Raw genomic sequence first — 23,490 nt, forward strand, 5'->3', positions numbered from 1 at the left:
TGCCGAAGTACTACTGAGTATTCCTAATTGGATGATAATGATGATACTGTGTGGGTAATATTATTAGTAATGGCAGGTAGCATGTCCATTTTCTCTGTGCTGGAGGGCATGACAATCTACCCCCGACAACATCCCCTTTATAAAAGCAACACATCAGAAGCCCAAGACAGACATTATAGCCTCATACTTACAGATAGAAAGTAACAGGGTCCAAAGAAGTCAGTCTACCTTGACCCCAAAGAAGTGAGTCTGCTTTGCCCCCATGTCTTGCTTGGAAACTAGAAAAACTAGGCTTAGAATCTGTACTCTCTACCACAAAAGCTTTCATTTACCTTTTAAACTTTTTGATTTTTTTTCCTTGTGATTTCTTCAAACTTTCTCCAAATATTCATCAAGCTACATGCTTGATGTGGGCTCAAGGGACAAAATTCAGGAATGAAGAAATGGCACCATCTTTGCCTTTGTGGATGTGGCAATTAGGGGTTTAATTTTAGATGGAATGTTACAGTCAAGGGCAGAAGATCCAATCTGGCTTGGCCAGATTCCGTGAGAAGTCATCTGCTGAGTCTTCCCTCCTCCTAAAGATTCCTCAGCTCCTGGGTTGACCCAGATTATTCTCCATTTAGAAGAGGAGTGCCCAAAACAAAATGAAAGGAGGAGATGCCACCTCATCTCACTCCAAGTGGAAACAAGGCTTTTGTTGACACAGCCCACTCATCTCCAGAGCCCGACCCTTTTGAACCTTGAACCCCTACACAGAGAGTTCACATATCAGTTCTCAATAATAGCATAATGTAACTTCAAACAACAGCACACCTTTCTACATCTCGTTTTTATTAAAATGGAACTGTAATAGTTTCTGTCTCACAGACAACTAATGGGAATTATGGAGCTCAATCTACTTGAGTGTGTCTACTCTAAAGAGCTGATATATTTATTCAGCTAATATTGAGTGAATGGATCCTACCTCTGAGGCCAAACTCAACCTTTACAATATTTATGATAAAGGTAGTTCTTCAAGCTAATCATGATTTATGTGCAGGAGTTAAAAGCAACTAGAATACAGCTCAAGGAAGGCTTTGCCAGACCTGGACAGAGCTTAGAAGAGTATATAAGTATTCCCCATGCCAACAAATTGTTTAGCTCTATCTAATACATTTAATATCTATATATCTAATGTTTAATCACATCTAAATATAAATCACATTTGAGGCATAAGGAGTCCATCCTCAATGTTGTCATCAAATAGTTCTGAGGACAAAGAATGGGGACCCCATTCTGCCACATATCTCAGGAGCATGTTGGACATTTAGGAAAGCCAACGCTTGTCTCCCAGGGTCAGCAGTTAGAGGAGGTCTTAACCCCAGTCCTGGCTCTTTCTGCTGATGTGAAGATGCAGTTAATTCTGGTGATGTCAATTATTCATGAAGGACATGGCAGGGCCACTTTGTTCTCTTTAAATTTTTAGCAGTTCTGTTTCCTATCATTGAAGGCCCTTTAGGGACCAAATGTCTTGCCACAGAAAAATCTCCCTTTTTCTATGGCACAAAGTGAGGTAGGCAGAAAAAAAATGAAGAGAGATGTAGGTGTTTCTGAAGGTACTGCTGTTGGCATAGTGTCAAGTGTTGGAGCACTGCTTTGGGAGTCCCCAGCCCTGGATACTTGGGATTAACCTAACCCTCTGACTAATGAACTCCATGGTTTTGGCAGCATCATCGATATTCTGAGTCCCAGGGATTATAACAGCTCAACTTTTGTTGGTGTTGATGGTATGACAAAGGGCTGATCTAGGCTCACCAGTAACTGCTAAGGTGGACAGTAATCTTACTCCAAATTTACATATCAAATGGTTGGGAATATAAAACAAGAACTAAACAGAGGGATTTGAAACTGAGGGTTCACACTCTCTTCTTGGTGTTACAGAGTGCAGCAGAGAGAACTGAATAGGGAACGAACAAACGTTTCAAAGCATCTAGTGCACAGCTGGTGATTGGCAGAGAATCGTGATGTCTTTGCCTCCTTCCAGCTCCGTGACTATTTGTATGTAGCTGCTATTTAGGTCCCTGAAGGATAAGACTAAGGATGCTGGAGAGGTGGAGGGGTGATGGAAGGACAGGCACAGAGTCCATGCAAATGGATCTCATTCACCTAGTATACACACCAGATGCAGATCAAAATGTCTTAGAAAAGCATTGGCTGGGATGCTCCAGACCTCCCCAAAACAGCCTAATAGATTAAATTTAATAAGAATCCTGGGGATGTTATTTTTCCTCTGGGATTAATTCGGTAACAGAACCTCTTAGCAAACACATCATCTAGAATATGTTTTGAAGTGATGAGCTTTTAGGTCTACAACTATTTACTTATGAAGCAGGATATATGAACCAAAAATAGTGAGATATGAATTTTCTGGGTTGAGGGGATGGGATGAGGCAAGTTGACCCTCACTTATCATTGCCAATATGCTATGCCTGCTCTTCCAAATCGAGTGTCAGCTCATTTAGCACAAATAGAGAGCTTCTGAGTAGTAGCTGCATTGCTTTGATTCCTCATATAAATGAGGAAACTGAGATGCTAAACAGATGTTCAAGGCACTGGGCTTCGGTCCCAGACCTTCCAACTACAGAGCTCAGGTTGGAATCATTGCCCTTGGTTGGGAAAACTCAAGGAGAAGGCAGACGTAGACAGGGAGGCAGAAACATCAGACATATCTGCAAGGACTTCAAGGAACACAGGTTTCTGGAAAAGGAGATCCTAGGAAATTGGGAGTGTTTTTTTTTTTTTTTTTTTTTTTTTTTTTTTTTTTTGGTTATGGGTTACAGGGTTTCTCTGTGTAGTCTTGGCTGTGCTGGAACTCATTCTGTAGACCAGGCTGGCCTCGAACTCAGAAATCCGCCTGTCTCTGCTTCCCAAGTGCTGGGATTAAAGGCGTGAGCCACCACTGCCTGGCTGGGAGTGGTTTGTGATGGTACCAGTTTCTCTTCTTCCTCTTGCTTACATGAAGTTCATTATGGTGGAGCAGAGGATAGATGGGGCCAGGGAAGAAAGTGAAAACTTTCAGGATTCCAGGTTAATGGAACAGTGCCAGGTTCAGAATGTCTCTTGGGTTGAACTTAACACCTTCAAGAATGGAGAGAAAATTCATGGGAGATTATAACGGAAGAGACAGAATTGGAAGTGGTGTGTATTATGGATAGTCTGTCTGTACCCCATCATCAGCCCAATATCAGCATGTCATCCCAACTAGATCTGAGAGTGAGGTGTAGCCAGGTCAGTTTGAAAAGCAATCTCTGGTTGTGCAGCTTTCATACAGAGGTGAGCACAGAGCTAGGTGGTCAATTAGCCATCTTTCCCATAACCTTTATGGAAGTTAAAGTCCTTCTGTCTCATGGAGGTAAAGACCCAAGAGAAGTGGCCAGATAGGAGCTGCAGGAGAATCCTGACAGCATGGGTAGCACACAAGAAGAAGGCAAGGATATTGAGCTTAATCTGAGAATAACCCCTGTTATTCCCTGCTATCCCCACTAATGACTACAGCAAAACGTATAATGGCAGATGGATGGGTTGTAGAACCATTCTGACCACAAGCAAAGAGCTAAAAGAACAAAGAGAGGTAAGGCAGAGGCAGGTGAATCCCCAGAAGCTTATGGGCTAGCTAGCCTGGGGTATTCAGAATGAACAAGTAGAGAATGTTAATTCAAACAAGGTGGAAAACAAAGACCGACTCCCAAGATTGTCCTCTGACATCCATATGACTACCATGGCACACATATGCACATAGCCACACATACATCACACACACACACACACACACACACACACAGAGAGAGAGAGAGAGAGAGAGAGAGAGAGAGAGAGATTTAAAAAAATATTAAGAGGGACCTTGTGAGCAGGAAACAGTTAAAGAGCTTCAACAATAACACAGGTGAGTGATATTGGGGCCACAATGTAATTGCAGGATAGGCTTCTAGTTAGCTTCAGCTTCAGCTTGACACAGCTCAGAGTTGTAAGATGGACCCTCAGTTAAAGAAGAGGAGAGGAACTCCACAGGAAGACCAACAGAGTCAACTAACCTGGATCCTTGAGGCTCTCAGAGTCTGAACCATCAACTAAAGAACGTCCTCATGGGCTGGACCTAGGCCTCCACACTCATATGCAACAGATGTGCACCTGCCCAGGGCTGGGATCACCCATATCAGTCAAGATAATGGCTTACAGACATGGATAAAGCAACTGAAGCAATTTTTAATTCTTTTATTTTATTATTTTACATATTCACTTTATATCTCGCTCACTGCCCTCTCCCAGTCACCCTGCCTCCCAGACTGGGAGAGGGCAGGTGGTCCTGGGTTTTATAAGAAAGCCAACTGATCATGAGCCATGAACCGCAAGCAGGTAAGCAGTTTCCTCCATGCTTTCTGTTTGATTCCCTGCCTGAAGTTCCTGCCTTCCTTCAGCTTCCCCTCAGGCTTCCATCACCAATGGGCTGTAACAAGATGAAAAGAACCTTTTCTCCCCAAGTTGCATTTGGTCATATTTACCACAGCAACAGGAACCAAGACAAGACAGATGATGGGGAGAGGTTAGTAGAGATAGGAAATATCCTGTTGTCTGGAATTCTCTAGCCAAAGGCATACCCTCTGCTTCTCATGAAAGCCCAAACCCAATTCTATTTCTAATAAAGCTCCATGCCCTCATGATCAGCTCATCCTAAATGCACTTCTCACAAAGATCCTCTGCTTCCACCATGATCTAGTTCACCCATCATTCTTAGAGTGGAGTGCAAATGGCACCCCCATGAGGAGGTGGCTTCCTGATTCCACACCTTGTTCTCTCCCAGGTCTGTTCTCTGTTATAAACATTCATGTTAGCACGTGTCTCCTTCCAAAGCCCACAACAAAGCTATCTATGGGATCATTTAATTTATGTGTCTGCTTTTGATTTATGGAACTGCTCATTGAAAGGGGAGAATCTGTTTTGTTCCTTGCTCAATTTCTAGTGCATACATCAACATCTTGAATGAAGTGCATTTGCACAATCTATGTACTGCATTGTATGAGTGAGTGAATGAATGAATCGCAGGGTTTGGAAAGGACAGCATATCAGAGAAGAACTCCTTATAGTTCTTAGGTTGTAGGCTTGAGTACTTGTGTCAACGCTGGTGCCTTTCTTGATCAATCACGACTTTGTTTTCAACAAAATACTCTTCTAAGCTGAAACCTGCTCAGAGAGAATTCTCTTTGCTCCCTGACTGCTGGGACACGATCACTGTTCTACCGTGTCTCCCCATCACAATGTGCTGAGATCCTTAGAAAGACCAACTTTTCACCCGTTGAAAAGTATCCCATATCAAAACTGACTCTTGCTGAGATGGTTAGGGTCAACTGTCAACTTGAGATGGTTAGGGAGGGGGACAGGCCTCTGGGCCTGACTATGAGAGACTATCTTGATTGGATTCATTAAGATGGGAAGATTTGGTCACTGTAGGTGGCACCACTCCCTAGCTAGGATCCTGGACTGTATAAATGGAGAAAGGGAGCTACAATGTTAACTTCTCATTCTGTTTCCTGATTTTGGATATGAAGTTACCAGCTGTTTCCATCTTTTGCTGCTATGACTTCTCTACCATGATTGACAGTACCCTTGAACTCTGGATCAGGAAACCTCTTTCTCCCTTAAATTGTTTATATATATATATATATATATATATATATATATATATATATATATATATATATATATATATAAATAACTAAATCAGAACAAGAAGAAAAGGCGTTACCCTACACACCTAAATTTAACACTCTGAGGCTTTGTCTATGTTCTCAAGGTTTCATGCTCAAGAATCATGAATCCATCATTTAGAGGGGACTACCAGTGCTGGGCACCTGGGATGATTTAGTGGATACTTAGGGTGCTTCAGCAGAGACTCCCCATTGCCTTTTGTGGTTGCTTCTTTTCAAGGGTTTGATGATACTGGGAGGCCATGCATAAAACCTCATTCACTTCCCAGAAAGAACTGTAGACGCTTGATCCAGTCCTTCTGATTTGCAGCTAAAGCCAGGATTGATGAAGACCTAGTTATTTTCTCTAAAGCATTCTTTTGCTTGGAGAAAATGAGAGCCTGCTGTGGCAGGGCTAGAGAAATGCAAAGACTCTGAAAACCCATGTATCTTAGCCAAGAACGCCCTAGCTGAAATTGTCTGCCTTTCCCTCTCCTCCTTACATTAGAACAGTTTTAGTTTTTTAAAGAGGTAGAAAAGAGAGTATAGAGGCTTATTATAAACATCACCTTGCTGTCCTTAACGGCAATGCCTTCCACGGCAAGGTACATTCATCTGAACTGGAGAATCAACATCATATTAATTAAACGGCAGTTGCTTTGAATTTCACCGGTTTTCACTTTAGGCTAAACTCTCCATCCTAGGAGCTGATCTAGGGTGCCGTATTGCACTTTCACATTTTCTTAGTTTGATTTCCTGTTGCTTTGATAAAATACTGATCAAAGCAACTTAGCCTTCGCCCCTCCCCCATCCACTATTTAGGGAAATCAGGGCAGAACCTCAAGCAACAACCTAGAGTTGAGAATTGAAGCAGAGGCCATGTTACTTACAGGTTCCTGCAGCAGCCCGATTTCTTATGTCCTTCAGGCCCTCCTCCCCAGGAATGACTCTGTGCCCAGTGAGCTGGTCCATTCCATATCAAACATTAAGAAAATTCCCCCACAGCCTTGTTCATGGGCTAATCTGTTGAAGACAATTCCTCAATTTTCTTTTCTAAGACGTATCAAGTGCCAACACACATATCCTATCTTCTTCGTCTCCTCTCATATGTGACTGCTTCTCAGGGGCTCTTTGCCTTTTTTATTTTCATGACCTTGGCAGGTTTGAGTGGTACTGGTCAGATATTTTGAAGGATTCCCTTTGATCTGAGCTTGGTTGATGCTTTGTGATTAAATTGTATAAATTTGAGTAGAGATGAGGTGTCAGTTTGTTGCATATCTTTAAAAGTATGATATATGAATGAGAGTAAATCCTTGTTTGCATGAATTATTTGCCAGAAATGATAAGTCATTCAGCCATTCTTTGGGCCCAAGATTGTTCTTCTTGGTACTATGAATATAAAGGTGAGTCTCTCTTTGCTTCTCCGTATCTGACCTCCCCTTCATTCTTTCCAAATCTCCATTTCTTCACCATCCTTTCTTTCTCTCTCTTCCACTCTCCCTACCACGTCGTTCCCCTCCCTTTCTCTAGCGAATTAATGGGCCTTATGTCAGCCATAATTTTAACCCTATTGTCTCCTTTTCATGTGATGTCATAAGGCAGACAATGACACTTCCACTTTATAGATTTTAAATTGCTCACAAGTATCTAGCTATTGGAAGACAGTTCCGAGTGTTGAATTCATGGCATTTGACCACACAACTGCCCATGCTTTCTTCTAGATACCATCTTAGACCATGAAACACTGCTCAGGAGAAACCATCTGAAAGAAAATCCTTATAGCTATAAGGATTCTTCTGTAGCATTCACAAAAGGGATTACCTAGACATGGACTGCTGTATGGCTTCTCAGAGGAGGTGACATTTGAATCATATAAGAAACGAATTCTGCACAGAAGGATGTGAGAAAGCACAGGTGTTTAGAGTGCTTGGTCTGCTCTGAGAAGAGTGAGCAGGTCAGTGTGGCTGGAAGGAAGCCAGGGGAGGAATATGTTACTCTGCCACTATCTTCCTGGAGTCCTTTACTGAGGAGCTCTGTAAAGGTCAGAGGCCAGCCCTTCTCATCTCCTTATCTCTCTGATGCTGCGGCATCAAGAGCCTGAAGCACAGGGTCAAGAGGACGGCAGCACATTATGATTTGGACATGGATGCCCCTATCACTCTCTATCCATCAGCTCCCACATCTGTCAAATGGGGATGTTGCTCACTGCACTGGGATCACTGCTCAGATGAGGGGGGAAAATCCAAACTAGAGAAGAGCGTCGAACCTCACAAGTAGATGCAAATGGCTTCCCAGTAGATATGGCTTGACTATGCCATATCCAGAACTGGAACACACCCGGGAGTCACAATGCCCGAACTCAGAGCTTCATCAGCAAGGCATTCAGAGTGGGATTGGAACATGCCCATACGGTTCCTGACAGGAGTCCCACACCATTGCTTATTTTGTTACTTTCATTTAAAGGCTCATGAACCAATTTTCCACCAGTTTCTCAAGATTTGATTAGGGGCATTACCATCCCTAGCCATCTGGCCATTCTATAGTCAGAGGAAATTGTTCTATCTAAGGCTTTGATGGAGCAGTGGCTACTTTGGGCCACTCCAGTGACCACACATCCTGCTCTGGTCTGAATTATTTCCTGATGCCCAATTATAGTTCTGTAAAATCACAGCCTAAGTTGGTATTCTTTATGAGCTATTTGCAAAATGTCCACCCCAACTTTTACTGCAAAGCTGACAGAAATCTTGGCACTATTAAGACTGTATATTTTACAGAAACTCAATTTAGGCAGTTTGATCCTGGTGAGGTTTAATCTTTACTATCACATCAATAGCAATCTAGAATATGTATACTGGGGCCACAGTCTCACAGCTTTTTAAATGTCTATACTTATTCCTGAAAACTGACTAAACAGTGGAGTGTGTGTGTGTGCATGTATTTGTGTTTATGTATATGTATGTGCATGTATTTGTGTGTGTGTTTGTGTGTGTGTGTACATGTGTGTGCATCCATGTGGAGGCCAGAGGTCATTCCTCAGGAATTCTCACTGGCTTAGAATTTGCCAAGTAGTGTGGACTGGCTGACCTGAAATGTCCCTGTCTCTGCCTCCTTGGCTTCAGACTTTTTGCATAGGTTCTTGGAGATCAAACTCAGGTCTACATACTCACATGGTGAGCACTTTATTGACAGCCACTTTCCTTCAGTCCTGAGTAAGTACAAACATGAAAACAAATGGCCTATGTTCTCCCAACATTCTGGGTTGCTGAGTGGAGAAAGAATATGTTTAGAATCATCCAGATGAGGGTATAAATTGTATTTCTTCTATTGCTTCATGTGCTTTTCTTAAGTCACAGTGGGATTTCCACTGTGAGGGGCAATCCAGGAAAAAATGGCCTCTGTGACAAATTACTACACAGTTAGGAGTTCCTAAAACACATATTTCTTAGAGTACACCTCTGGAAATCTCACATCTGAAGTGGATTTCACTCAGCTGAAACCATAATGTTAGTAAAGGTGTTTCCTTCTGTGGGCTTAAGATTCTGTGTCTCTCTTAGTATCTAGAGTTCATCCGATTTCTTTGGCTCATAGCCTCACTGTTCCTGACTCTTCAGCTTCTTTCTTCTAACTTCAAAAGCTCTTGAGATTAAATAGAGGTTACTCACAATCTGAGACAATTTCTCCATCTCAAGTTTTTACCCTAATCAGATTTTTGATATGTAAGGGAACACATTCAAAGGGGCCAGGGACTCAAGTATCTTCAGGAGCCATTATCCTGCCTATCACAGCAACTATACATAGGGTGGCTGTGACAGTGGCAGGGAACACCTCCATTCTCCTCTAAGGGTGTCACAGACAATTCAAGTGAGCTTGGCCTGAGGGTCTCCATGACCATCTGTAGAGTCACCAGCCTTTGTCTTGTGAGAAATTGGTTCTGAGTTGGAGGACTCACTCATCTCCCCAATGTGAGGTGGAGGTAGTCCAAGCCTTCCCTAGGGACAGCCTTCATTTCTGCAAGACAGTGTCATCCCTGCCCAGCTTATATGGCTGTCTGTGTATGTAAGTATGACTTTGGTCCACACTCTTTTTTTTTAATGGTGACCTTGGATCTCATCACTATGCCTGTCAATTTGGTTTGGGAGAAATGTCCTTTAAGAGGCCCCCCTTTGGAGAGATAGGAGGCCCAACCATACCTTTAAATTTTTCCAAAGATAAAGCCATACAACATCTTGGTTCTTACATGTTAACTCTCACTGAATTTTATTTTACTTGAATGCTATTAGATAGTCTTGGTAGCACAGCGTAAGGAGAGTTTGAGGAAATACAGTATGTGCTGAAGCAGCTCTAGAGAAGATTCTCATGGCTTTCCCACATACATTCTTTATGAGAAATCACAGAAAACCAGCCACATAGTCTCCAGCCACATTTCTCTGGCTAATGGGTTTGGTTCCATCAAATGAGCATAGCTTTCTTACATCAATGACCATTTCCCTTCTTTTCAACAAGCTATTATGAAACCAACACAGGAAACTGTTGTCTGTCTCACACAAAGCTTTAACACAGCCCAGCCTGTGTTGTACCCATTAACTCGTTTTACTTCTCCTAATGTCCCTTTTCTCTAATCTCTCCACCTCTTTCTCATCTTAGTTATTGTTGGTAATATCTGCAGTTACAGAATGAGGTAGAGTAAAAATTATGGTGAGTTCTCAAGAATTTCTTTTTGAATGCAAGCAATGTACTCTTGGTATGTGTCTATTTGCTCTCATTGTGAAAAGAAAGAGGGGGAAAAATCAGTGCTGTTCTATACAAATGGGACGTTCTAGTTTGCTTTCTGTTGCTGTGACAAAACATCCTAATCAAAAGCAGCATGGTAAGAAGAGGTTCATTTGGATTACAATTCCAGGTAACAGTTCACCGTTAAGGGAAGTTGTGGCAGGAACTCAAGGCAGGAACCTGGAGAGAGGAACTAAATCAGAGACCACAGGGGGAATGCTCAGTCCTTGAGACTGGGCATCTCAACAGTCCTAATATGAAGGCCTTAAAGATTCCTGGAGAGCTAATCATCTTTAGTCGACATTGGAAGCGTAAGAAATTGGTTCTACTATCATTGAAAGACTGTTGTAGCAATAAGATAGATGGACTTCCCATCAGGAGTACAGGCAAGAAGGCAAAAATCAAGGTGCATCTTCCATGTCTTTTTTCATCTTGGTTGCTCTTGGAAGATGCTGCCCGTATTTAGGGTGGCCTTCCTGATTAAAATAGTCTGATCAAGAAAGTCCTGGTAATGGCCAGGAGCTGGCATTTTAGTTGATCCCAGAGCCAATCAAAATTGTCAAGTGAGTGTAATGAACCATCATATAGCCCTTTCCAGGACTGAAGCCAGCATCACCATACAGATGGGTGCTTCTGCTGGCAACATGAAAACATCCCCACACTTTGTATGCAGAACACATTGAGACCATAAATGCCAGCTTTCTAAATGGCCTGCTTGCTCTTAGCAGATTGCTGGAATGGAAATCCATCTGATTTTTAGGGGGCATTTAGTTTTATTCCATCTTTACTAGTGGCCAGAAGATACCAGTAAATTTGTGAGTGAGATTAAAGATCTATTCTTAAAATGTCCTGAAATTTCGCACCCCTTGCCTTTGGATGTGAGGCTGTAGAAATGACATTCTACATGTGAGGAAATGTAGAAATGACATTCATGGGATGGGAAAACTACTCTGGTAAGGTGCTTGCTATGCAAGCATGAGGATCTGGGTTCCGTCTTTAGCATCTGTGATGGTTCCTGTAATCCCAGTCCAAGGAAGGTATAGATGGAAGGATCCCTGGGGCTTGCTATCCAGCCAACCTAGGACAATTGGGAGCATCAGGTTCAGTGACAGACTTTGTTTTAAAAAATTAGGTGAAGAATGACTGAGGAAGACACTTGATGACCCAGTGTTAACCTCTGTCTCTGAGTCTCTCTCTAACACACACACACACACACACACACACACACACACACACACAGAGAGAGAGAGAGAGAGAGAGAGAGAGAGAGAGAGAGAGAGAGAGAATTTGCTTTATACTTCAGAAAGCTCTGGTAATTGAAAAAAGCCAGGGCTTTTATTTTAAATCAATATTAACAATACAACAATTAAAATATCTGAGATAGATTCAATCATATGATTTCATCTCAGAGGCCACCAAACAGACTCACAACTTTAGAAACTTTTCAAATTCCTTTAGATTGTACCTTCTCTTTTGAATCTACGTATCCATAGATTCTAGAGCATGGCGTGTGCTTAATGAATATTTGTTGGGTTAGTAATACTGCCTACTCTCAGAAAAATGAAAGTTCCAGCCAAACCTCAGTAGAACAAAACAAGCCTAGTACTTGTCCACATGAAGACATACAGTATGCATTGGACATAAACACCAAGACAGATTGAAACCACAGAAGGAAAAAACCCCACCATTTCTGAACTACAGAGCAGAAAATTTTGATTTCCTTCATTGCCCCACTTGGCAAGATACTTCTGTGAGATTGCACATAGAATACCCCCATGTTTGATACTCTCCTGGGTGACCTAAGGATCATGTGCAATTCTCATTGTGACTGGTCATTCTCTGTCCTCATTTTTCCCATTTCACAAAATATACCAGAGCACAAGTACATTAGAATGTTACTACAAGAATCATGTCAAATGCTGCAGTTAATTGAAAAGGGTATTATTCACTATCTTGGCATTTTAGGTGGTATTGGTAGGAGGTGAAATGAGTAGGTATCTTGTAATGTTCAATGCAGTAATACATTATCAGTGTCTCTCTACAAAAGCCATGCCTGAGACTGCTGTGTCCTCACATGACGTTATGAGACCACCGTAAGCCCCAGATAGACCATCTCTGAGATGTAACCTAACCCCCACTGCAGTAATCCATGCTACCACTATTGTAGATCAATCCTACCAATGACTGGAACTCACATAAGAACTGCATTGTCAATTTCAACTCCATTGGTACCATCATGACCTTAAAGAAACAGAACCACAAGCAGCAAACTTACCACGCCACCACCGGCTGAGTGCACGAGCACAGACATCCCTTCGCGGAGGTTGGCAATCTCAAAGAGCATCGTGTATGCAGTGACGAAGTTCATGGGGAAGGCAGCAGCCTCAGAGAAACTCATGTCATCTGGGATCTTGTAGACAAACTCCACTGGAGTGCAGACCACCTCAGCCCAGGCATTGTAGTTGACAAATGCCATGACACGGTCTCCAATCTGGGAATAAAAGGATACAAAGTTTAATGGGATTCTGAGGACAAGGACCAGACACATCGGGAGCTGTCCATGGTACATAACTCACACTGCGTTTCTCTTCCATAATGCACATAAAGATTTCTCCCAATACATGTACACTGTGAGCTCTGTAGAAATCATTATGATTTTCACATTTGGTTTTTGATGAAATGAACTCTTTTCTATACATTTGCAGTAAAAACTCAAGTAAGCTGCTATAAATGATTACTTACTGAGCCATTGAGAGTTCTGGATCTCTGGATCTGGAGATCTAAAGCTACCTCCCCATGTTCCCTGCTATTGTTTCCTCTCGCAGCCACAAATGTGGGGAAACTCATTCTGTTACTGGAATAACTCTTTTCCTCCTCCCTTTCTTCTTCCTCCTCCTCCTTCTCCCTTATTTTTCTTCCTTCTCAAATCACCTCATGTACTCTAGAATGGCCTAAAACTTTCTATATGGCTGAGGATGACCTTGAGCTCTGATCTTCCTCCCTCTACCTTCCAAGAAGTGGGATTCTAGGCATGCACCAGAAGGTCTGGCTTTATGTAGTGGCTGAGGACTTCAAATCAGTACCTCGTGCATGTTAGATAAGCATCCTATTAACTGAGCTGTACTTTTGTCTTCTGTCACTAGAATCCCGAAGACTGACTAGGTGTGAGCAGAGGCTGAGCTGTATTGGTAGATTTAATGAAGTAGAAGGATGATACAGTTCTTCCTCTCTCCTTCCCAAACTGCCATCTGCCTGCACTATGTGCCCTTTCTTTAAGGTTTTGATTAGCCCTCACATGTAAGCGCCCCTGGACTTACACTCTGGCTTGGAATCTCTCTTCCCAAGAGGCTGTTCTATTTGCACATTAGATTATAACAGAAAGAAAACATACACTGAACAAAAATAATTATATACTACATGCCAAACTCTAATTTTCACATTACATCAGATATTTAGTCTCCATGACAGCTTTCTGGGGGTGTAAGCCTCACTATGCACATGTTGAAAGTGAGGGTACATTGTATCTCTGCCCTGAGGTCACATAGGCAAAGAGCTGTCCGTCATATATCTTTTCATGACATCGCAATGCTCTCCTGGCATGATTGTTTATTTAAGCTCCTTCTCAGTCTTAGATTCCAAGAACAGATGATAGAATGGTGAATGAATTACAATTCACGCTGTTCAATTGTTCACATTCTCTGAAAAACTGCAGGTGGCAAATACTTTGAGTGGCAGGGCTTGGGAGGTAATTCAATCTGGAAGGAATATCTTAGTAGAAAATAAGCCCTTAGGCTGATGGCATGAGAATGGGGGCGTTTCAGACATTGTTCCAAAAGAGTAAAGATCATGTTTTCCTGTAGGAGAGGGGTTGATATGGTCTAAGAGATTCCACAGTAGTCTGCTTCCTAAGACCAGACAGCTCTGTGTACTGAGGATAAGGTGGCTATAACCTCAGTCTGTGAACTTCACAGTGTTTATAAAGACTTACCTATGTACCCTGGCACCTATCAGACCCGGGTTAAGAGGATCTCAGTTAGATATGTCCTGGGAACTATAGAGGTGGGAACCACATTTATAGTGTTCTTCACATCTCTGTCCCAGAATCAATGCATCTCTGCAGGGGCTGGGTTAGCTCAGTTCAGGAGAGAAATCTGAGTCACCAAACCCTGGTAGGCTTACCAGGAATAGGAACAATGTGGAGCAGGTCTACTTGCTCTGAGAGAACAATTAATCACCACAGTGATCTGATGGCTGGGCACAGAGGAGTATCTGATACTTGCATCTTTCCTTTTTCTCTGGAGATTTGGCTTAGACACAAGCAGGTTCTCCTGTCTCTGACTCTTCTATGGTCTAGATGGTGAAATGTCCTTGATCAAACTTATCTGTGGCTCTGGCTCTGGCTCAAACTTGCCTTCTTTTTCCTTCTTCTCTCAATATGTAAGTACTCCCAGACTCAACGAATACTGGATAGAAGAAGTTCTCCACTTTGATGGACATATTTTAGATTTCAAGTTTAAACATAAACATATTTTTGTTCATATTTTTGGGGGGATATTTTTGGAATTAGAATCTGATGGATATTAAAGTTTCCTTCCCATGACACCAAACCTAGCATCTCCAAAGATATTCATGTCTACCTTCCATTTCCAAGACACTTTTGATCCTTTGTAGCCAATGTAATAAAGTCTTCCAAAGACCATGGAATCCAAGTTCTATAATTCTCTTCCCACCCTGACTTGAGTGACATATCATACATTGCCAGTGTCAAGGTACCTTCTGACTCAGATGTTGTCTAACCACTTTATTTTGGCGACAAGAGAATCAGATAAGGAAGGCTGGTTAAAATTCTGCCAAAACTCCCTTGAGCACTGACCACAGGACTAGGAGTTCGGAACATTCATTTATTTGTTTTTTCATACCTAGATAGACTCCCTACCCATTTAGTTCACTGTGTTTGTGTCCAACCAGATCCCAGGATTATTGATCCTAGTGGACATACAAGTTGGTAGAAGAGAGATCCATATAAACACACAGGCATGAACAGAACAAGAGAAATCAGGCTTTGGGTAAAACAGGAGAGCAGCACTGGATGGGAACAGTGATGAGCTATGTTTACTGGGTGTGTGGCACACGAAGGTGTTTTCCTAAAGGCTTCATGTGGTTTGATGCATGCAAGCCTTGGTGAACCCCACGAAGGCACGGGTAGCCGCTGTACTCCTATCCATAGCTGGCCTATCCCAACACCGTGAAAAGGGGAGGAAAAGAGCAATCTTTTTGAAATGACAAAGTCTTTTATTTTTTAAGTAGCACATCATTATTAAAGATAAATGGGAACAGCAGAAGAAACACTAACAGTTTCTATGAGTCATCAAGTGCTGGATAAGTGAAAACATTTGGGGATTTGAAACATTAGCTCTTTATATTTCAGCTTTCAAATGTAACAGATTTGCTATGGTCAATGTCAACTCCCAAGAATTAATGGCTTTCCTAAAGAAATGGTTCAGTTTTTACATACTTTTCTTATAATTGATTCTACTGGTTTTTTTTTTTTTTGTTAAGTATCTCAGTGTTTGCTTTCTAACCTTATCCAACAATAGAAGCAACTCCGTTAGATGGGTTCCATCATAGCCCTTGTATCCAAATGAATGACCAGTAGTATCTTCATTTAAAGGAAGCAAAGGAAATATCAAATCACTGTCAAAGGTCGAGGAGCTAGAGCAGCATCATGATTGGCACCCTGGTACTTTAACTCTAGACACAAATAAGTAATCCATTGTACTTGAGGTAAAGTGCTATGAAGAAAACATACTGTTGTATGATGAGAACACACTCAACAGGAACATCTCGGATGCTGTACTGAAACTGACTGTTTAAAGCATCTTTTAGTCAAGATTTCTATGCCTGCACAAAACATCATGACCAAGAAACAAGTTGGGGAGGAAAGAGTTTATTCAGCTTACACTTCCACATTGCTGTTCATCACCAAAGGAAACCAGGACTGGAAGTCAAGCAGGTCAGGAAGCAGGAGCTGATGCAGAGGCCATGGAGGGATGTTACTGACTTGTTTCAGGGGAAGCAGGAGTCTTCCTTTCTTATAGAACCCAGGACTATCAGCCCAGGGCTGGCATCACACACAATGGGCCCTCTGACCCTTGATTGCTAATTGAGAAAATGCTTTACAGCTGGATCTCATGGAGGCATTTCCTCAAGGGAGGCTCCTTTCTCTATGATAACTCCAGCTTGTGTCAAGTTGACACACAAAACCAGCCAGTACAAGGCACTTTCCTCATCTCTGAAATGGACACAGTACTCATGAAGTAATATAGGTCCAGTGTATGTAGCACAGTGCATGGAAACCAAGAAAAGAGCAACACATGTACCTGTTTTACAAAGAATAACCTGGTTCTGCCATCTGCATGTCAGTGACACACTGGTAAGCACAGACCTTCTCCACTGCATGAGGCAGAAAGGAATGGATGCCCAGTGATCAAACTGAGAGAGAAAAGAAAGGCCACCCCACTGGCAGCGACTCTGTTAAGTGTTGTTTTCAATGTAAGCATTTGGACCAGATCACGAAGTGAGCCTAACAATTTCTTCATGTAATTGTGAAAACGGAGACACATACTTGGTACCCCAGAGTAGCTAATGGTCTCTAACGTCCACATAGAAGGAAATGAATTGAGTGTCTCCGTACGCTTCACAGTGGAAGTGTATGACCACTCTCAGGGCTCTTGCTCAACATCAGCCTATCTATGCATTTATTTCATTCTCACAATTGCAAACATGACTAGGCAATAGGATTGACACACATACAAATACATATATGTGAAATACATCTGCCTATTTATCCGATTAGTTGATTCTAGTAAGAAAACTAAAATCAGTCCTGAGGCCATGAGCCCACAGTAGTCCTTTACTGATGGCCTCTGGCAGCAACTTTTTATGCCTTTGCTACGGATCACACCAAGAATGCCACGGACCATGTTGCTGCATGGGATTTCATCTCCAGCATTAAGACTCTTAAGTCAAAATCACATGGAGTGTATTAATGTTGGCGTTCTCTCATATCACACTCTGTATAGAAACATGCGGGGAACCTTTAAAAATATGCACAGCTGAAAATCACTGGCAGAGGAGAGGGACTGACATGAAGGCTTGATATTACTGTCAAGCCAGGGCTAACCAGAAGATAAGGTATATTTGAAGAATGAATGCATCTAATTGAGAATGTTAAATTATTCCTCTAAATCAAGACTGACAACACTTCTGGTAACTGATATTTATTCAATGCTCATGGCTAACAGAGCGAGCAGACTGAGATTTTCCTTTGGGGCCACGTGGGAGAGTGAAGAACAAACAGATCCATGTAGATGCAGCACTTCCAGGGAGAGAGGTGTGCCTTGGTGAAAATATCTACTAGGGACAGAGAAAGTAAAGTTGTATTTAAAGATCAAAGGCCCTTCTTCTTCTTCTTCTTCTTCTTCTTCTTCTTCTTCTTCTTCTTCCTCTTCCTCTTCCTCTTCCTCTTCCTCTTCCTCCTCCTCCTCCTCCTCCTCCTCCTCCTCCTCTTCCTCTTCCTCTTCCTCTTCCTCTTCTTCTTTTCTGGGCTTTTCTTCTTCTATATTATTTGGAAATCTTTGACAGACACGTCTCTAAATGGGATGAGGCTTCTGGGCACTCATCACCATGAATTTGGCACATTGGTATTTTCAGGTAGAGTGAAGTTCCAGCTGGGGAGAGGATGAACTGCAGGCTAAAGGTCAAGTTGGAGAGAGCTCTGGCATTGGATATTGCAGGGGTCACCTTTATTTTCTCATTTGCATGCCTTTTTGTAGCATTGTGGGTGAGGCTGGGAATATGGATAAAAGCCATGAGACTGTAGGAAGTATCAAATGGCTTTGGTGACTTGAATCTGGGATCCGATTTCTCCCTTTTAACCTCACAGAGAATTACTGCACCTTGTGAACCTGAGGGAATAGTAAAAACCTTTATTGAGCATGTGTGTATGTGGGTATGTGTGTGTGTGTGGGGCATCCTGTGTGATTAGAGAAAAGATGACTTCTCTATAAAGCTGGTTATGATGAGTTCTCAAATGTCAGTCACCCAGCCTCCCTGCTGAGATCTCAGTTATGAGTGAGAGCCCTTGAATTTGATTTGTAGTGAGTTTTCAGATTCTCAACTTGCAATTTTTATACAGCTGATGCTGCTGAGGTGTTTCATTAGATTTTTATTACATTGTGTGTGTGTGTGTGTGTGTGTGTGCACAATAACACTCGTGTGGAAGTAAGAGGATAATGTGTAGTTCTCTCCTACAAACAGGTATGTTGTGGGGATTAAACAAAAGTCATCAGGCTTGGTGACGAGCACCCTTATCCAGTAGCCATCTGGCCAGAGTCAGTGTTTCAGTTTTTATAAACAAAATTGTATTTAGTTTGTAGGAAAAGTCATGCATGCATCTGTTTTTTCAAAATTAAATGTTTTATTATAGAGAATTTCATATGTGTATGAAATCAGAATAATGGATTAAACCACTTACTTGTTGCCCTCTTCCTAAGCCATTAATTTAGCACCGATTCTATCCTATTAATAGGGGGAGATTATTTGACTTAAGGTAATTTTTTGTAATTTAAAGTCCTGCTCTATCCATTCCTAAAATAGTTCAGAATGTATACATGATAACTTAAAAGGTATCAACTAAGTAAATACTTTAAGGAACCACATTATAAAACAAGTAACTCCCCTTACTTTTGTGTTTTGTAGTTGGTTGGATGGTGGGAAATGGTACCTGTAGCTGGGGCAAGAGGATGTGCACTTAGCTACTATTAAATACTCTTAATAGCCACATTAAGTAATTATGAAGAAAGAATAGAGCAACACTTGTCGAGCCTACTTCCCCAAACTATTGCCAAGAGCAACCAAGACAACATATTTAAAACAAAAATAAGAAATAAGCAACAAATAAAGCCATGAGATGTTTTTGGAAAGTCCTATCATTGCAAACATGGTGAATATTACGAAATAACAAAATTACAAAATAAAACATGGCTGCCAATATCTGAAATATGTTTTCACAGTTTTCCTGCCTCCCAGGCTCTAGAGGATTATGACTGTTGAAGTCAGACTTGAAACTTTACCTCGTATCCTTTTACGCTGTCCCCCAGAGCTTCAACAATCCCAGAACATTCGAATCCTGGCACCAAGGGTGTCTTGGGAGGGTTGTCAATGTTTCCCTGTCTCACCATCAGGTCAATGAAGTTCAAGCCACTGTGAAGAGCAAGCATAAAGATATTCAAAATGAGATCCACTCAAAACACTGCTCTGCATTTTCTTCCCTTCCCCTGCCTTCCCCCTACCCCCCTCCTTTCCTCTCCTTCCTTTTGTAAAAGATTTCCTTCTTGCCAAAGTGTCCCTAATAGTAATGCCACTTAGCTAGATATCAGCAATAAAACAAAATTCAATTATCTCTGTGAGGATAAGTAATGCTTTCCTGGCAGTGAAGAGAGTTGCAGCTCATACTCTGATTCAGCCCTTTATCCTCCCTCAGAGTCTGTTCGCTCTTAGCCTGAAAACACATATTGACTAGATTGGTCATTAGGCATTCCAGCACTTAATCAAAGGTTTAAAAAAAAAAAAACATACTAGGGAGTGGTTGGAAGCAGACACATGGTAAACAGCCAGACGCAATGGCTACCAGTTTATCCATGAGACAAAAAGAGAAAAGACACGTAATTTAAAGGGATCAAGACAGCCAACCATCTCTCCTCAATCACCACACATATTTTTGCCAGCACTGTGCAGCATCCACAATGATGAAGGGGAACCATTGAAAGACTGCAGTATTTCCAACAGGAAGAAGGTAGCTCAAAGAAGGGACATTTAAATATGGCCCCAGGGATCTGAGAATATAGAACCTAAGTCATATCTGCATGAGAGAAGTTACAGGGTATTTTCTGTTAATTCATTACTTTTAAAATGAGACAGTTATGAAGATTATGTCTAAGCCATCGCCATAGGAAATCACATGCTCAATTTCACGGATGCCATCAACGTACCCAATAGCTTTGTGTTTTAGATCTATTCTTAGAGCTGCATTTAACTTTATTTGCTAACCGCACGGAAGAACACATCTCATTGAAAAAGATATCTTTTATCAAGGGATATGGTTCTTACGAGCTTCTCCTTTTCATCAGCCCCCATCTGAGAAAACAAACTGTTGTGTGCAACAACCCAAGGTCCGTTAGCACCTGGTCAAGCAAAACAGCTTGATCTATTATGAGAGCAGTGAGGCCTCTTTGAAGCCAAAAAAAAAAAAAAAAAACCATTGAATTCTACCTGTGTCCCCCACTCTCATGCATTGGTCTCATTCACACAGGACAGAGGAAGTCAAAGAGGATGACTTCCTTGAAGGACGGGTTGAAAAGTCAATATTTTCTTGAGGTTCTCCTGTTCATGAGTGAGCTGAGTTCCCATCTCGGCTCAGATGATGTAGATCTTATAAGGGGCCCTTTGGAGGGCATCTGTATCCCTCATGAAACATATTTGTTTCCATAGTACCTGGCATACAATGGTCTCACAGTCACACCATAGAGCAGATACTCAAATGACATCTGCAGAACAAAGGAATTGTCACGGATATGTTAAAATTTATGCTTCTGGTTTGAAGACTAATTCCTTTTCAAACTCCAGTATAATGGAAATGCTTTTGAAATGGACATTCGAATTTCCTACTTTGATGGTTGATAACCATTCCTGTCATTTTTTAAACCAAATGTTATCCAGCAATAAGTTCTGTTTCTTAAGGGGCTGGGGAGATGGAGTTCAAGTTTACTACTTCTAACTACAGAACCTTGAATAAATCAATAACTTGGCTTCTCTGTCCTCAGTTTCCTCATCTGCAAGGCAAGGATTGGGCAGCACCCATTTCATAGGCTTGTTGTAAAAATTAATGAAGGATGAAGCCCTGGAACGTGGAACCAGTTCTCAGGACACCGTGGCTCAGAGCACAGATCTTTAGTTAAGAAGGCAAGAAGTATGTGCACATTTTAGGAAGCCCCACCCCTCTTTTTTAAAATAAAAGAGGGAATGTGCTAAAAAAAAAACATTTCAGAGCTGACACAGGACAATATCAGCTCTGTATCAACTTCACGTCTGTGAAAAGATCCATTGTCCAAAGTGTCCCTGTAGAACAGAAAAAAGAATTTCTGTCTCAAATCAAGCACTTCACCTCACCCCACGCACAGTTCAGCTCACTGTTTCCCTTTGTGCGATAACTTACGGGTTTTCCAAGACCCTGATAGAGAAATGCCAGAAAATAATCACTCAGCCAGTCTGAGAACACAGCTGCCCCTGGAGTCCCTTCCTCATGAAATGGGTGTGGTGACTGAGCTGAGATCCAAGCTACTGAACTCTCAGAAGGGCCAAGACAGACTTCTTACGGTAAACTATCCAGTGATTCCATCGGGTTATGTGAAACGCCACTGTTCCCTGGAAGCAAGTATCTATTTCAGTACAGAAGAGGTGACCTGCCCTCTGTGGACTGCGTTTATCCATTGCATCATCCACATCCTCTTGAAATGGATGCAGTTCAAGTTTGTGACGTGTCTGATTTGTGGTTGGGACTGTTCTGAGTACATTTTATTATTTTAAACTCAGTGGCATTGACATGAGCAATGAATTGTGGTACCCATTTCCAAAGGAAAAAAACCAGAGACACAGACTAAGTCAGTATTATCTTCAAAAAGCATGGACGAATTTGACGTCAAGCTTAATAGAAACTTGAGTCCTTACAGAATACAGTACACTATGCATGCATGTGGTGTGTGTGTGTGTGTAAGTGTGTGTGTGTGAGAGAGTGTGTGTGTGTATAGTGTTTGTATATGTGTATATGCCTACATGGAGGCCTGAGAACACTGGGTGGCCACCTCCACGACACTCTTATATCCTTGAATCAAAGTCTCTCTCTGAATTCTAATCTAGGCTGGCAGCCAGCAAGCCCCAGTGATTCTCCTTTTCCTTCTCCCTCAGTGCTGAGGTAGGTCACAGGCACATGTGATGCCATGCCTAGGTTTTTACATGGATTTGAACTCAAGTTCTTGAGCTGGTAGAAGAAATGCTCTTATCCTCTGAGCCATTTCCCCAGCCTCCTGAATATGCTCCTGCTTTATGGAAACTTTTCCACCCACCATGCTGGGTGATGTGGCATGTTTAAGGGCAACATCTGTAACTCCTTGTCTTCCCATTCGTCAGCTGCTGAGTGTGCTGAAGGGCATCCAATATGGGAAGAGTGGCCATTCACAATCCAGGCAGGAAGTACTCTTTTTCTAAGGAAACAGTTTTATTATATTCTTAATTAATGTGTACGTGTTTGTGTCTGCATTTGAGTATGCTCGTATGTAGCAGGCAACTGGTGAACGAGTCTGGAGGTATCGGAACTCCCTGATGTTGGAATTTTAAGCAGTTGTGAGCCACCTGATGTGGGTGCTAGGAATTAAATGGCGGTGCCCTACAAGAGCAGGATACTATCTTAACCACTGATCCAGCTTCACTTGCATGTCTGATGCCCATGGAGGCCAAAAGACAGTGTTGAATCCCCTAGGACTATAGTTACAGTTGGTTATGAGCTATCATATGGGTCATGGGAATCAAACCTGGGTCCTCTAGAAGAGCAGACAGAGTTCTTAACTACCTCCAGTCCCAGGAGCCATTTTTAATATGAGCAAATTCATCACCCCAACAAACAGTTGCTTCCTAAAAGTAGGGAAGTGGGACCATTCTGAAGAGAACAACTTGATGTCCTGCCATGCATCCTGGCTTCTGAGTTCCTTGTTATTCATGCATCTTCCTACTGGAATATCTTTACTTAAATCCCCTGTGTGGTGTTGGTCTCATAAAACCAAAAACTACACACGAAGCAAGTACTATCATCAACCACCCATTGAAACATTATTTTTTCAGACAAAGCAATGCTGTTTAGAACTATGAAAATAAAAGCCATTGG

General features: G+C 41.9%; 1 protein-coding gene across 1 annotated transcript in view; it reads right to left on the reverse strand.

Moving 5' to 3' along the window:
- Vat1l (vesicle amine transport 1 like) overlaps positions 1-23,490 on the reverse strand; it is a 163,530-nt gene that overhangs the window by 117,160 nt on the left and 22,880 nt on the right. The window contains exons 2-3 of the mRNA XM_028768486.1: positions 19,628-19,757; positions 12,769-12,984 (exon numbers count right to left, since the gene is read on the reverse strand). Of these exons, the coding sequence (XP_028624319.1) occupies positions 12,769-12,984; positions 19,628-19,757 (346 nt within the window). The remainder of the gene's footprint in view (positions 1-12,768; positions 12,985-19,627; positions 19,758-23,490) is intronic.

Source organism: Grammomys surdaster, unplaced genomic scaffold (assembly GCF_004785775.1).
Source record: "Grammomys surdaster isolate TR1022 unplaced genomic scaffold, NIH_TR_1.0 187, whole genome shotgun sequence".
Classification (NCBI taxonomy): Eukaryota; Metazoa; Chordata; class Mammalia; order Rodentia; family Muridae; genus Grammomys; species Grammomys surdaster.